This window comes from Ictalurus punctatus, chromosome 3, assembly GCF_001660625.3.
Source record: "Ictalurus punctatus breed USDA103 chromosome 3, Coco_2.0, whole genome shotgun sequence".
Classification (NCBI taxonomy): domain Eukaryota; kingdom Metazoa; phylum Chordata; class Actinopteri; order Siluriformes; family Ictaluridae; genus Ictalurus; species Ictalurus punctatus.
In genome coordinates, this window is record NC_030418.2 from 14,305,478 (window position 1) to 14,322,559 (window position 17,082).

At 37.6% G+C, this 17,082-nt stretch overlaps 1 protein-coding gene across 7 annotated transcripts; it reads left to right on the plus strand.

Annotated features, from left to right (window-relative positions):
• Window positions 1–2,902: 2,902 nt before the first annotated feature.
• On the plus strand, window positions 2,903–16,137 carry gng2 (guanine nucleotide binding protein (G protein), gamma 2). Of its 7 annotated transcripts, XM_053679626.1 has the most exons (6): window positions 3,226–3,414; window positions 7,543–7,634; window positions 8,181–8,273; window positions 12,756–12,842; window positions 15,047–15,164; window positions 15,275–16,137. In XM_053679626.1, exons 5-6 carry the CDS (start codon window positions 15,078–15,080, stop codon window positions 15,401–15,403), a joined length of 216 nt encoding a protein of 71 aa, XP_053535601.1. In that variant the 5' UTR covers window positions 3,226–3,414; window positions 7,543–7,634; window positions 8,181–8,273; window positions 12,756–12,842; window positions 15,047–15,077; the 3' UTR covers window positions 15,404–16,137. The 7 variants fall into 7 exon arrangements, with proteins under 7 accessions (XP_017320361.1, XP_047010239.1, XP_053535601.1 ...); XM_017464872.3 differs by lacking the exons at window positions 3,226–3,414; window positions 8,181–8,273 and adding an exon at window positions 2,903–3,111; XM_047154284.2 differs by lacking the exon at window positions 8,181–8,273.
• The last annotated feature ends 945 nt before the right edge of the window (window positions 16,138–17,082 follow it).

Here is a 17,082-nt window from a genome sequence, read left to right on the forward strand (position 1 = left end):
ATGTGGTGCTGTATATGCATGTTGCAATTTAGTGAGAATGAACTAGTTTCAGTCAGCAGATAGAGCTGAGGCAACCACTGTATCAAGAGGATTGACAGTTTCATAGTTATGTCCCTAACACAATCATAGCCTTACTCCTAATCACAAGTTAGAGACAGATATACAAAAAAAAAAGAAAAAGTAAATTAGATTAGAACTAAGGGATTTAGTTTAATTAAATTGATAAAAAAAATAATAATAATAATTAAATTAAGTAATGAAGCAAGTGGAAAGATGATGCACAATATTTTTTTCCACTCATGACATTATTCAAAGTTTGGATTGGGAGTAGAATTAGTTAGCATGGTATTGTTACCAGTGCAAATATGGCAGAGCAGCTCAAGACTGACAGTTCATTTTCTGTGTGCCATCAGTACTCTGATCTTGAATCCAACTGTACTCCTTCAAACGTACAAATTATCCCACACTGTTGTTGCGTTCCCTCAGCTGGCTCCTTGTAGGTGTCCATATCAGATTTTAAACACGAGATGCATGGCTAACGACACAAGACAGACATGCATTAATATTTTTCTCTGCACTGGCACCAAGGTAATGGAGTGAACTGACTGAACAGCTGTTGTTAAAAGAAGATTGAAAACCTACCTTGTCATTAAAAACATAGACTCTACATATTTTTAACTCAATTTGTACTCTATTTCCCTTACTGTATTGAGTATAATACTCAGATAGAGTTTTAGCATTATAGTATTTTTAGACAATGACCTTTAAAAAATTTTTTTGTAATTATTATTTTTTACTAACATTAGAATAGGTTTTGTGGTAGACACTCCTTTAAGTCACACTGGATAAGGTTGAAAAAAAAAGGAAATAGGGTGAGTTCATGTGTATTGGGACAGTTTAATTTATCAGCATTTATTTTTTTGTTGAAACATGCTTCTAAACCCTTGCAGAGGAACTGCTTGATAGAAAAAACACAATTTAATTTATGTGGCATTATATAAATGGGTGTGGTCAGATTCAAACATCAAAAAATGATTTCAGACATGTCTAGTGTAGGATATTTTGTTTTGTAAAGCTTAGACAAGTTTAAAATTCAAAAACTGTCCTGATATATCTGAATTAACCCAAAAACAAACAAACAAAAAATTTTTAAATGTAATTTAAAATGCCAGATGTATTTCTAGATCTCTTAAATATAATTGACAATACAGTGAGGCTATAAAAAATAATTATAAAAAGACAGCAGTAATTACTTGTTACTGTCATTTTGTTAATGGTCTAAGAGGCTGTTGGTGCTATAGTCTGCATATCTGTCTTTCTTAAAAAGATTGTGGAATAGAAACATTGGGAAAGAGCTGGGTTGGGTTATTGTCTATTTGTTCATTTGTTGATATATAAAAATTGGAATTAAACATGTGATGGTAGAAATATTAGATTAAATAATACAAATACAATATTGTACTCTTAGATTTTGTTCCAAAGGAGAATATGTTGCTCTTGTAATTCTATTGCTTACAGCTACCCAGCTGTACAGGAAATCGTTCATCTACCACAACTGTTGCCATGGCAACTAGAGGGGAACTCCATTTCATCAGCTGTCTTCGTCATACTGCCCTCCTGCTTTTCTCCTTCGTCTTCCCTCCCCCATCCAATTTTTCCTTCTTCTACCTTTATTTCTTTGCTGTCTGTCTCGTTTCATACATGATTCTGAATTAGGCCATGTGAATTAACAACTACAACTTAACTATTATATCAAAAGAGCCATACTGGTCTGCCAAGTCTTCTCATATTGGAGATTTTCTTTGCTCATTGGCTGCTATTTGATGCATGTTTTGAACTTAGGCCAAGATTAGGCCAAGCAAAAAAAAAGTTCTGAAATTGGAATGATGAATATAAAAGCCTTACTAAAGGCAAACCACATGCAAGCTAAACATCTGTATGTGTGCATGCTGTTGTGTGTATGGCTGACTGGAGGCTTTGTTTAGTGAGCATTTGTGAAGCTCTTGATGACAGTGTCTACACTGATGACCTTGTAGTAATTCCACAGGGCAATGGGGCAGGATAGCAGCTGCTACTGACACCAGATGCCCCCCCCCCCCCCCCCCCCGCCAAATAAATAAATACATGCAAATACATACATACATGCATGCATATTTTATATATTTACACACAATATCTATTTCTTACACATTACTTATAATATCTTCATGTTAATGTATATTTATGTAGCAGGAAATTAGTGAGTAATCAGAGCAGCTAGGTCTTGGGGATGATTCCATAAACTGATCTAATAAATAATCAGATTAGAAATTAAGTAATTTCATCATTGTCATTTAAAGATGTTTGGTTTAACATGCACATGAACTACTCTGAGTCTAAATCCCTTTTTAACTTCCATATAATTTCTTATAATAATTATAATTATTCTCATCCATCCATCCGTCCATCTATTTTTAGTTGGAAAATATTTGGAACTCGTTTCCATTTGTTATTCTCTCACACATCTTATAATCTAACACTATAACACTTGCTTGTTTAGCTTCTTTGTGTGTGTGTGTGTGTGTGTGTGTGTGTGTGTGTGTGTGTGTGTGTGTGTGTGTGTGTGTGTGTGTGCACAGCCTTTGTCTGTGGGGTGCCACCTGGAATTTTTTAATCTTCTGTGGCTGTAATATTGTCAATCTCAAGATTAAAGGAGCCTGGACATTTGTGTTATTACAAGCTGTGTGTGTGTGTGTGTGTAGGTTTGTGCATGTAAAAATGCACAGAGAAAAGTAAAAAGGGTACATCTCTCTCTCTCTCTCTCTCTCTCTCTCTCTCTCTCTCTCTCTCTCTCAGTCACGCTCTTTGGGGGAGGGGCAATTGTGCACATTTATCTGTTCTTGCTCTCAACACTGTACCAGAGCAACAGCACAGGACTGGCTGCCCTGTGCATGCTGTGAAAGACTAGGTTGTATAGAGGAGCAATTCTACTGGGCAGAACTGCATCACATCACATACACTGAAATTAGTGTCTCAGGTGCACAAATATAAAACATGCCTGGCAGAACAAGATAAAGGGGCATGAAAGCAATAGTGTGACTGTAGGATGAAGCATCTATAGGAGGAGAGCAGGTATGAGCTATTGTATTTTCCTTTGGACAATGTCTGGCTATGTGCAAGTGTGTGTTCCCAGAGAGAGGGGGAAGTGGGTTTGAGTTGGCTTCCTGAGTGATTCCACTAGCTGTTGGGCGGAGCATGAGAAGGGCTGTCAGCCAGAGTGGTGTAGCAGACAGTGTGTGTGTGTGTATGTGTGTGTTGCAAAAGTGTCAGGAAGAGGGACAGTGTGTGAGAGAACCTTTGGCTACTACTACTGCATCCTGTGCAATATTGGAGTCTCCGAGACGAAATAAACAAATACATAATCTCTCTGAGAAGGTAAGCTGCAGACATTTACATCAGCTCACTGTGAAAAAGGAAGATGCTACGGATGTGTACTTGTGTATGCAAGTGTAAGAGGGAGATCTATGTGTGAGATAGGTGGGCGTTACATCAGAACCCAACAAAATTGAGTTTGAGAAAATGTGGCATTTCCTCATCAGTGCATTTTTGGCTGAATGTCCATGTCTGGGTTTACATGTGTATGTGATTAATGTAGTTTGAGAGCAATGTCTTTGTGTGTGAGCTTGTGGCTGCGTGTAGAACGTTCCATCAGGGCGGTGCTGTCTGGAGACACCACTCATCCATAGCTATTGCATGTGTGTCAGTGTACATCATCGTTAACATGGACAGAAGAAGACTCCCAAAAGAGCTTCATAGCTTATCATTAAATAAAGATTAAGGGAAGAATTCACTTCCACAGTGTGCTGTGTGTGGAATGGAGCCTGTTAGAAAATGTTTTTGGATCAGTTTGTTTTGTGGATCAGTTTGTCTTCCTCTGTGTATGTGTTGGAAAAATGGATTCATGAAAAAAATGGAGGAGGGGATAAAGAAGATACTGGAGAAAAAACGATGGCTGAGGGAGGAAAAAGTAGCCTATTTGCGAGGAATCCCCAAGGAGTCCCTGGCGAATTCTCATAATGGTCAAACGGTTTTGCTTCCTTGTAAGACAATTATTAAGGGATATTTGGGTGTGTAACAGGAGGCTGACGAATCAGTACTATTTGCTATACAGCAATGCATCTCATCATTCAATTCACCCATTAACACAATATATACTGAAGATTACAGCTAGCCTGAAATACATGACATGAGCTTTCATTTGACCCTCTTGTGCTTGTCATATTGTTTTATCTGAGCTTACCACAGCTACGTACCATGTTATGTAACAGTGAGCATATTGTTACACTCAGAGATTGCAGTATACATGCATACTTGTCTATTATTATATTTGGACCAAGGTTTTGACACCTCATGGTATATGTATGTGCCATTTTTGTCTAACTTATCCTATAATATAGTTTTTTTTTAAAGTCTAAAAAGAAAAAATGGGAAAAGGTCTGAATAAATCATGAAAGAAAAATGCACAAGAAAGAGAGCTGTGAGTGCGTGTGTTCGAGAGAGAGAGAGAGAGAGAGAGAGAGAGAGAGAGAGAGAGAGAGAGAGAGAGTATGAAATGAGGAATTGAGAGTATGTGTTGTTTTAGGGCAATATTTTTCAGTTTTTCTTTGAGGTTTTTATCATTTGATGCTGGAAATGCATGTACATTAACATCACACCAACACAGGCACTTAAAAAGAAACAAAATAGATAATTATGTTTTTCCCCCAAGCTTTTCCCCCAGTGTTTAGGGAAAAAAACATGATTATGATTAAGCCTTCTAAAATGTCAAACCAGTCATCACTGAGTTGGAATGAGTTAGCAGCTTTCGGACACCCTGGGCCCCAGATAATCACTGTGCGTGCACACACACACACACACACACACACACACACACACACACACACACACACACACACACACACTATGTTGTGCTCCTTCTCACAATGAAAGACTATTAGTAAAGTGGGTCTGACTATGCTTTGATTTTAAAATGGTGTATAGTGTAACCTCACTTAATACTATGAATAAACAGTATGTCTGTACATTTCATTTTAACCCCCTCTTTAAAAAGCACCTTAAACAGTTTACATTACATTGAGTCTGAATTAGGGCAGCATGACATGGGCATGACAAAGTACTGCTATATTTTATGATCACTACATACTTTTCAATATATTAACCCCTTGAACCCTGAGCTTTATTAATCTTCACTAATGCAGTACTAATACTAAACTTCAGTAATGCAGTATCTGCTATGAATTATACAGTAACTAAAGGGAATATGTTAGGAAAATGATATAGTTACAAGAGTAAAGAATGCAAGGCTAGACCTGCTAATGTGTCCTGGATATTTAACCATTGATTCTGCATGGTTAAAAATTTACCTGCATGAGTCTGTCTAAAACTATTTAAATTTATTGTGAATACTGTTATTCATCCAGAAACTCTCATTATGAACATCTGTGACATCTAAACTATGTGGTTCGTTTCAATAGCGATTTGTTCATGTCACATGCTGCCTTCCGTGAAATCAGTATTGCACAACAATTTAACAGTATCTTACAAACAATGTATTTTGCAGCATATTCAATGCTGAACACTAATGGGTCAACAAAGATTAAAGATAAAAATATCTGTTGCCGGGAATAAATATGTGTTTCATGAATAAGTTAATAGAATATGTTTCGTGGAGGTAATAAAAACCCATCACAACTTCATATCAGCATCCAAGAACAGCCACGCCTAACATTTGTCTTTTAAACTGAATTATAATGATTCCAGTATTAAAAATTCTGTAATTGCATTGTTGCACAGCTGGTGTGTGTGCAAATGAACTAGTTTGTGTGTATCTTTCATTCTGTACACATTCGCCTGTAGAATGTGCAGAGTGCATAGCTCTAAATGTTTGGAATATTATTAACTTCTCAGGAGTCTTGGGAGTTCTTGGCAGAGTGGTCCATTTAGAAGTAAACCATGTTTATACCAGTCCTTTGGCTACACATACACGCATGCACACACACACAAACCCTCCCTCTCTTTCACTGACACACACACACACACTCACTCAGACACTTGCTCCTGTTTCCCTGGAAACAAAGTGTTCTCTGGAACTGGTATCATTAAAGCCTTTTCAAGCCCTAATTCAGGTGAAAGACCTGCAATTTGTCTCATCACGTTTTTACTGTAAGCCATGTGCAAATTATGATTGTGGTCAATATGCAAACAATGAGGGGAAAAAACCATATAAGAACATTATACTTCCCAGGGTACAATATAGATATTTCCTAAATATATTATGCTGCATATGTTTTTCAAATGATGTGTTTATCAAATCCATGTTGCAGCATCCTTTAAATCACAGCCTAAACGATTGACGAGACCATGTTTGTGTTACCATTGAAAATTTTTAATGCCGTCTAGATTGATCTCTTAATCCTCAAGGATAGACTGGGTGTGAAACAGTGCTGGGACTTGTTGCTATATGCTCTTCAATCGCAGCTGTAAGCTAAAACCAGGTCAGGAGGGGTTGGATGTTTTAAGAGCTTTATACTCAGAGAATAAATGTGTAACAGCCCATTTGAGCAGTGTGTTTATGAGAAATGTGCAAGCAGAATAACCCGGAGTCATACTTCTTGCACAATCTACTCAGCAATATGTTGGTATATAATTGACACAAAGGTTTATGACTGATGTAGCTCCAGAAGGACACAGGACATGGAATAGCTGGTGTACTTTCTCAGTCCCTACTCTGTCTAAGATACTGTAAATGTTTGTGTGAATCAAGAAATAAGTGTACGTAACCACCGGGTGACCTGTGATGTAAAGCCAGAATAGCATGATTAAAAATCTCCTCTTTTTTTTCTTTTCTTATGGGGCTTTGAACATGAAATACTTAATCTTCTATCTGCTGGGAGCTGACAAGGTACATGCGTGTCTATTTTTGCACCAATGCAAGTGCAATTTACTGGATAACGATGACGTGTTGCTATTTTGGTTGACCGAAATAGCCTATTTTTTTCTCTTTTGCGCAAGTTTCTCTTTTTGCGGTCATAAATGAATGCACTGTGCTGACATGGATTGAGTGTCATTTTATCGGTGTCATTCTGTCCTTATTCTACTATTATTACACATTTATTACACCGCCACAAAAATATCAACATAAAATCTATTCACAGCAAAAAGGAGAACAGAAATATTTTTGCTGTAGGTCCTCTCAGTCAGCTCATTATTGTTACTAGTATACATTTATATCTGTAAGTAAAATCTATTTGTATGTCATTACAAAAGTGTCACTGTGCTGCACTTGATTCTTAAAGGGAGCTGATTTGATTAGCTATCACATCTTTATCGCACCACACCTCCTAATGATGAATTCACTCAAACACATTTGCGCCACATACCATATACACTGATGGTCATGAAGATTCCAAAAATATGCAATGCGCCAATCTTATGTCTTATTTTCTGTGAGCCCATGCACACTTCTGTACATTTATAGTTTGTTCTTATTTTTGCATTTCACAGTTTGTGATTGAAAAGAAATCTGCAAGAAATGCTGAAAAGAAGTTTGCAAGTTTTCCAGTGAGGTGGCTCTTCCTTTGAACTTCCTCTCTTTGGTCTGTAGTTTATAGTTTGAATGTACTGTAGAATGTTGACTTCTGTTATATATTATTATTTTACTTACTAATATTTTACTCAGTTAACTGAGTTGACTCAGATAAATGATTTCAGTCTATCACTTGGTGAAAATGCACTTAGATGTAGAGACACACACAAAACCACAGTGTTAATGAACTGTGTGAAACTGAAGTGTATTAAAATGTTTGGTATAATCAAACCTTTAGGGAACTATACACTCTCTAACAGAGATCATGCCGATGAGGAACAAATGGACAGTCTAACAGCTGAGTCACTCACCCCAGGAAATAACAGGCTTGTGTCTTAGTCTTGGTTTCTCTGGAGTGTGTACATGACTTTAATTTACTGGAGGAAAGGGCTTTATTTTGCAATTATGTCACATCACTTATGAACTCTCAAATATGATCGATCAGGTGCTTATAAGTGTTTGTTTAAAAAAAACAAAACATTAATGCTACGACAGTAGTGCTGGCTGCAAGGCAAATCCATCCATCCTATTGTTTTCCATACCACTTATCCTACAGGTACACAGGGTCGTGGGGAGTCTGAAGCCTATCTCAGGGAACTCAGGGCATAAGGCGGGGGACACCCTGGACAGGGTGCCAACCCATCACAGGGTACAATCGCACACACACTCACACAACCATTCACACACTATGGACAATTTGGAAATGCCAATCAGTCTACAATGCATGTCTTTGGGTTGAGGGAGGAAACCTGAGTACCCAGAGGAAACCCTGCACGCACAAGGCGGAGGCAGGAATTGAATACCCAACCCTGGAGGTGTGAGGTAACCAAGCCATCATGCCCCCTGGCTGCAAGGCAAATCAGCTTTATAATTAACATGATATTATTTGTATTTATTTGTATTTATATTAGTTTATATATTAGTATTTATTTCCCAGGGACTTGTATGTTGGACACTCCACAAAAATGGATAACTAAATGTTTATCATTAGTATGGTTTTCTGAGAGATATTCGTTTAGCATTTTTGGAAGGAGTCTCTAGTGTCAGTGCTGTGTAGAGGTAAGCTAGTTCCATTATGTTTTGCAACATAGGAAAGTGAGAGGCTGGTGTGGGAACCACTGTTAAAAGCTATAATGTACTGTAAGTGATAACAGGTATTAACTTTCTGACTTCCCAAAACATTCAACATAACTATAAACAAATTACAAGTATGAAATTTTGTTCTTTACTAAAAGACAAAAAGTCACTGTTGGCAAATTGCTGTGGTGTAAGAGGAATAAAACACTCCAGAAAACTTTGGGGTGGTAACTCATCACATCACATTGCATTGCATTGTTGATTATTTTCCTATAATAGCACAACCGCAGATTTTTTTCCTTACATTTGTTTTTCCATATAGAAAGACTGCACTTGTGTGTGACTTGACTCAGATTTTTGTATAAGCAGTTTGCTTCCAGTGGACATGCTCAGAAATTTTTGATTCCTTAAGGCTTTTTTAGTTTTTCCTCAGGAGCCCTTAAAGATTCCAAGTAGAACATTTCTGAACCCTTAATCATTCAACAAACTTTTAAGTAACCCTTGAAGAACCTTTTTTACTAGAGTGTAAGATATTACATTATAGTGATGACTCAGATTATCTAGTTATCAAACTGCCCTCAAAATAGCTATTGACAGAGGTAAATTGTGGAAAGATTAAATTTTGTTTGGAAGCAATTCATGAATGTGGGAATGTGGGATTCGCTGGTGCTGAAAAGCTCCTCTGGAAGAGTAACCGGTCCATTTATCAGAGTGAGAGAGACAGCAATGAATGTTTAAATATTTACCACCCTTTAGATGTATTCTACTTTGCAAAAATATTAGGATGAATAACTGAAAAACATTAAAAAAAAAAAAACACTTTAAAATACAATATTTCCCTTTTCTCATTTTTTCATACAGAATTATTGGCACCCTGTATTAAAATGGTCTGATCATAAATATCTAAAATGAGTAACACAAATTGTGTTTAAACATATGCATTTAAACAATAAACACAATTAACTATAAACAATATTCATTTCAAACAAAACATTTTGGGTTTAAGTAAGCATTCTCTGGAAAGAATAACAGTGCCCTCACTCTTCCTGTAATGTCTAACAAGACCACATGTAGACCACATTAATTAGACCACATTTTTTGAATGGCTCAAGGTTTTATGGTGCTATAATCTTTTTAACAGGACATTTTAATATCTCCAAAACTGATTGCCTCTGCCAGGAGGTTGTTTCAACAAAGTGAATGACCCAGTGCTATATCAGATTTAGCTTATATTAATATATATCTCCTGATGGGTGTGATCTCTTCCAGAATGATAATCTCCTCATCCCTAGAGCATGAGAGCTCATAGAAAGCTTTGATGAGTATGAAAATGATGTAAATAATATCCTATGGTTCTCTCAGTCACCAGATCAAAACTCTTTTAAACACCTATGGGAGATTTTGGACTAATGGTTCTCTCCATTCATAAATTCATTCATAAATAAAACAAGTCTTTTCTTTGTATGATATTAATGAATTCTGACCTCATGAGTTTATTTCTTTCTCTAAAGGAGCTGTAGTAGAGAATGGCAATATGAGCGAAAGCAGCGGTATCACACCATCATCAGACTGTAGAAATAAGGAAGAGAAAGACAGAGGGTTAAGAAATGAGTGAAAGACAGCAGCATATGGAAAGAGGAAGAAAGGCTGCCATTTCTCCAAACATACATGCAAACACACAGTCATATAGTGACAGAGAGATTGTAGGACTAATAATTGAAATGTCCTTTCTTTTTACATTTTGCCATATTGGCTGCTCACTGCAGCCACACATGAAAGTTCTCTTTGTTTGTGTGCCTTACTAAAGGTTATGATGAGTGACCAGAGCAGGACTTTAACCAGCTGCTTCTAAAGGGCTGCTTTACACCTTCTAAAGAGGCTTTACAGCTGCATAACAGTAGCTAGAGATAAGTTTTTAGTGGGTATTAGTGGGTGATTGTGAGTGTATGTGGGGGTGGATGGGTGTATGTGTGCTTTCTTTCGGATTTGACACTTAATTTCGATGGTAAAACCAAGTGCATTCATTAATCCACACCAGAGAAAGAATTTCCATTGTATTTTTATTTAAACCACAATATTACAGTTTATGCTCTATCATGTTGAAACAGTGCTAAAAGACTATCCTTCCTTCCTGTTTATGAGTAGGGGACAGAGCTGAGAATTGAGTGGGCATTTGGTCCCTTTTACAGGAGTTCAGATTAAACAAAATCATCCACAACGCTCTCCCCGACTCAACACACCCTGTAATATTGATCATTTGTTTGGGAAACAGAAACACAGAAAGAATACAGATTCGCCGCACAGAAATCTACATCTTTGGATCACTGAGATACACCAACCATTACACAGGAATGCTCCCACATCCTGTACCTCTCACCTCACATACCACAGTAAGCACATCGTTGAGTCTGGCCAAACTCTTAGGTTGACATACCCAGTTCACTTTTCCTATTCGCATAACTGCGGTCTCTCTCTCTCTCTCTCTCTCTCTCTCTCTCTCTCTCTCTCTCAGCCCCTATAAGGTAAAGCAGTGAGCAGTATGATGTGAGGACAAACAGGAACTAAGAGCCAAAGGTTCACTGTCTCCAATGTATGCTGATGTTTCTATAAACCATTTTCGTTTTGATTTAGCAAGCCTGGGCTTGCTAAATCCATTCTCAGTTATTTAAATGTGAGTTCCTGTATGCTTGGCCTGGGTCTGGCCTCAGTGTTGATTTCAGAATGGAACATTTCACCTCTCCTGGATGCTTTGCCGTCTCGGTTGCCTAGCAACTGATGTTCGTTGCAAAAGAGGGGTTAGTGGTTTCAGTGTGACATTTTTTCCCCCAAGTCCTAATGAAGACCACTACTGAATAAATTGCCTAAAATTGTTCAAACCACTGACTTGCCATGTTTAACAGAGGATAATGGTTTTGACAATTTTTACTCCTTTTTAAAAAAAAATTATTTACATTTTTTTTAGCTATCAGCTTCAGGATGAAAATGAGAATGGCAGCAGTTGGTCAATTTAGATCTGAGCTATTCTGGGGAATACAAATACCGTTTTAAGCTGAATTCCCAGTGGGGCTCTGTTTCCTGCTTGCAACAATAATGTTGTTAGCTGTGGCTTAGAAAATGTCACAGTGACTTCAGTGCAATAATGCAATAAGTCCAGGAAATGTGATCTGGGAGTCCAGGGAGGTAATCCGTTAAGAAAAGAACATTATAAATAATTATGCGGACAGCAGGAGACTCACTTCATTAAAGACTTTTATTAGTAAAGCATAATATAATACAGTGAAAGTATGTTCCTTGATGAAATTAAGTTGTGTCAGCATGCATTTAACTGGAAACAGAACAGATCGTACACTTGTGCCTAGATGAATTATCGGAGGATGGATGTAAAACTGTAAAGAAAATAATAGAACAGTGTTATCAAAGGCTGCTTGGTTACTTCCTATTTCCTTTGCCTCTTTCTCTCTCTGAATCTCTTTCATTTTCCCTGGATATATTTAAGCCAGCAGGCTGAGCTGGACTCCTTAATGAGACTGGGGTCAGTGACAGCTGACACATTGGCGCCCCCTGCTGCTCTCTCTCATTAGTAGGCCTTTGTGGTTAACCTTTCTGCAGATGGGCCCACTGAGATTAAAACCTCTAATACACCGCTCACCCTTTGAGCTCACAGTCCTGACAGGTGTGTCACAGCATGCTATCAATATCCATGTAGGGGAACAAACAACATAAAGCCTAAATGCACACTCGCACACTCTTTGACACAGCATGCCGTTGTTATCCATGTGGCAATATTGCACAACACACACACACACACACACACACACACACACACACACACACACACACACATCACATTAATAACTGGGGAATATCGTGCAGAGATCAGTCTGTGATGCTGACACCCAGTAGAACTAACCTAGTAGTCTGCACTACTGAGGGAATTGCCTGCTATTGCTCTTTAGATAAGAGTGTGTATGTGTCTGTTTGAAACACAGTTGCACACTATATAATTTTGTAGATATCTTCACAAGAATCAAATTTGTAAACTTCTTTCCTATAGGCCAAAGTCTGAACAGAGAGACACGAGATCGGACCTTGAGCAGTGACATTCAAGGGGTGTGCTGAAAAGACTGAAGAGAAATTTAAGGTACAGTATCCAGAAAGATTAAATATCAGGTATATACATGACCTTCACACAAATTGTACGGCCCAACAAGTCCTACATCAGAGTCATACATCAGAGCCAATCCCAGTAACACTGGGTGCAAGGTGGGAGAAGTCATCCCAAATGAGATGCCTGTCAATTGCAAGGCAGCATGCACACACACACACACACACACAAATTATCCTATGGATCAAAGGGGTCAAAGGTGAATGGCAAAAACTGTGTGAGCAAATAGGCATGCCACACCCACAAATAACAACAGAACTGACATATCAACATTTAAAAAAACTCACAGTCCTCAACTCTTGACTCTATTGAGCATTGTTGGTATGATGTGGGCTGTGTGCAGCAAGTTTATAGTCCAATTTTCAGCCACTGTGCAATGTGATCATTTGCATATGCCACACAATTGCAAAACACATCCAGGATCTTGTAGAATCCATGTGCCATCTTTTCTAAATGAAAAAGAAAACACAACACTACCAGATAGAGTCATGTGAAAACAGAAATACACCCAATGGAAACTAGTATTGTCCCCTTTAGCAGAAAAAAATTCTTGTAGATGTTTTGCATAATTGTCCACCAGGCTTGCTGGAATTTTTGACCACTCTTCCATGCAATAATCTTTCAGTTGTAAGATGTTTGAGGGTTTTCTTGCATGTACAGCCCGTTTCAAATCCCCCTACATTTCATTGGGATTCAAATCCGGGCTTTGACTTGGCCATTCCATAACCCTCCATTTCTTCTTGTTTTTCTTCATTCCTTGGTGGATTTGATAGTGTGCTTAGGATCGTTATCCTGTTGAAAGGTCCATTTTTGGTTCAACTTCAACTTTTGGACAGATGACCTCTCATTATCTTCAAGCACTTTTTGATATGATGCAGAATTCACATTAGAATCAATGAATGCATGCTGTTCCAGTCCCTGAGATAGTGAAGCATGCCCAAACTATACCAATTCCACCACCGTGCTTCACAGTTGGTATGAGGTGCTTCTTCTGAAAAATTGTCTTTGGTCTGTGCCAAACGTGTCTACTGTTACTGTGGCCAAACAACTCTATCTTTGATTCTGTCCAGCGCACATTATTCCAAAACGCCTGGTCTTTGCCTATATGCTCATTAGCAAACTGTAATCTTGCAAAGGTTTTTTCCTGGCACATCTCCCATGCAAGTCAAATTTGTGCAGTCTCTTTCTGATTGTAGAAGCATGCACTTTGACATCATCAATTGCAAGACTTACTAGCAGATACTGTGTTGAAATTTTGGACTTCTTTTTGGCGTCAGACGGCCTGTTCTTGGGCTGAATTTGCTGGGACGGCCAGTCCTGGACAAATTGGCAGTCATCTGAAATCTTCTCCACTTGTAGATTATTTTCTTTACAGAGAACGATGTGTTTCAAATAATTTGAAGATCATTTTAAATCCCTTGCCAGACTCTAAGACATCCACAACCATTTTTCTGAAGGCCTTACAGAACTCTTTAGATCTTGGCATGATGACACGACACACCTCAGTAGCAAAGGAAACACCAGGCACTAGATATGAGAGGGGTATAAATAAGACTGGTTCCAACTGCACTCCCTAAGCAGTTTCTAATCAGTCACACTCAATCTTGATTGTAATTTTTATCACACCTGATTCTAATTTTATGGATTTGAAGGTGTGATAAATGCAGGGATGTACTTACTTTTTCGATTTGACTGATGTTTTTTTTTTTTAAATATAAATTGAAAATGTTTGTTAATTTGAAATGAAAATTACTACAAAATGTCAATTTTATGTGTCATTTAATAGAGTGTATCACATTTATTAATAGGCACTGTTTCAAAAAGGATCAAATCTTTGCTTGTCAAAATATATATAAAAAACAAACAAACAAAAACAAAACCAACAATTTCCATGGGGTGTACTTATTTATTTCACATGACTGTAAAACAACTAGATTTGTGATTTATGGTAGTGCACATCGTAGTAGTGTTATTTGTTTCTTTTAGTCTGCATTGGGAAAGCAATTCAGCACAACTATGGTCAAATCTGTGGTTCCTGTCTCATGGTGTTGCTAGGCAGCATGGGAGGCAGTTTTACACAGTGACGCAGTGGTATTAAAAGGAAATGTTCAACCATGTGATTTTGTGGCACATGAATCAGTGTACAAACATAATTAATATTGGTGTGTGTCCTTATGCAGTAGTGTTTAAGCCTCCTGGTTCAGCAGACTCATGGCTAGCAACAACACTGCCAGCATCGCCCAGGCGCGTAAACTGGTGGAACAGCTCAAGATGGAAGCTAACATTGACCGTATAAAGGTGAGAGGGGAAAAAAAAAATGCATAGAAAACCATGCTATCTAATTTATTAATCAGAAAGATGTGCTTTATCTTAACACCTACGTCATTTTACACGTTGGTCACTGGCAGGTGTCTAAAGCGGCTGCAGACCTGATGTCATACTGCGAAGCTCACGCTAAGGAGGACCCTCTGCTGTCACCTGTGCCTGCTTCTGAGAATCCCTTCAGGGAGAAGAAGTTCTTCTGCGCCATCCTGTAAGCAGTGATGGCTGGCCTAGGGCATGCCTGCTCCATCTGGGACCCACACACATTGATGTTAAGAACGTAAACCTTTTAGCGAGGGCTGAGGGGCAGGCGTGCGGTGACTCCTCAACCTCACCTGGTTCTCCATGCGACCCGTGCAAAACCCCAGCATGGAGGGAGAGCCAGAGCTGTGCATGTTTACAAAGGAAAGCACAGCCAACATGAGCAACTGGCATTACAGCAGCTCAAGCTGGATATGATGTGTAAATTGCAGTATTAATGCGGTATTTTGTGGTCCCTATGAGGTATTCAAATGTTTTGTTTGATTAAATTAAGTTGATGATGATTTTGAAGCTGATCACTGAGCAAAGAACCATGAATTGTCATGGAAATGTTCTGATTTCTTCTTTGTTTGCTCTATTTCAATAATCATTGATTTCTCTTAAATGAATTTGGTATATATGACTTAGGTAGCTTTCTATGTATGTACTTTGTTTTTTTAATTTAATAATAGTAAATAGGTAAAAGCATTTTTTATGAAAGATTTGCACACGTACAAATATTCCTAACAGATATGTATCTTTATGAAACTGATTACAGCATTTGGATATGTATAGCAGGCAATTTAATTTTTTGTCTCCTTCAAAAAGATAGGTCTTTTTACTATTTGTAAAAATCAACTGTGTTGTGCTGTATGGTCTGAATGTCTGTGGTGATTCCAATAATAACTGCATGAAAACTTAAAAATTGGCCCAGTCTTTTTGTCTTTTTTTAAATGATTAAAACCACAATCAGGTAATTGTATGATGTTTTAGCATGGATTAAGATAAGTATTTATACTTAAATTTGTAGATACTTTAAAAATGCTTACACTTGTAATGAAAACAAACTAGTTTTAGAGTTACATGTAAGAATTTGAGGATTTCAGCAGTATATTTTATAGTGCATACACTACTATACTAGACTAGACTGAATATTCCTGTCCGTTGGGAAAATTGCTTTTACACAAAATAATATCTTCCATAACATGGAATATCAACATGTCTACACAACAGATACTGTTGTTATTTGCTTATTCAGAAACTCAAAAGCAGAATAAATGTTAAAATATCGTAATTAATAAAGTACCCTTGATATCCACAGCAGTGACAAGGAAGATGAAAAAAAACAGTCAGTGTTTCTATAAGTAATGTGATGAATAATTACACTAGAGTGTAAAGTAAACTACAGAGTAAAGAGTGTAAATTACATTCCTGCTTTTTCCATGATAGTAATTATGCAGGAATTCCAGCTACATAATATGACAGAGATGTGATCTCAGGTGAACCACTGACCCTCAATTTATTTGATTTTCTTGCTTATATAATGTAATATTTAAAATCTAAGAATGGCAAGTAGTCCTTTAATCCAGTCAATACATAATACAAAGCAAACAGCAGCACCTATCAGATATTACTTAAACAAAACTACCATTAAGTAAACCTGACACTATAAAAAGGACAAAACCACAATTCTACCAGACAAAATGCCAGACCACACACAAACTGAGATAAAATCTCACAATTCTCCTCAACAATAAACCCAAGTCTCCCTCTTTGATGACAAACCATCTCTGCTCTGTATCTATAACATTGCAGTAACTATCCAACAGTATGTATGTGGAGAAGATGAATACAGTTACAACCATATTCAAAA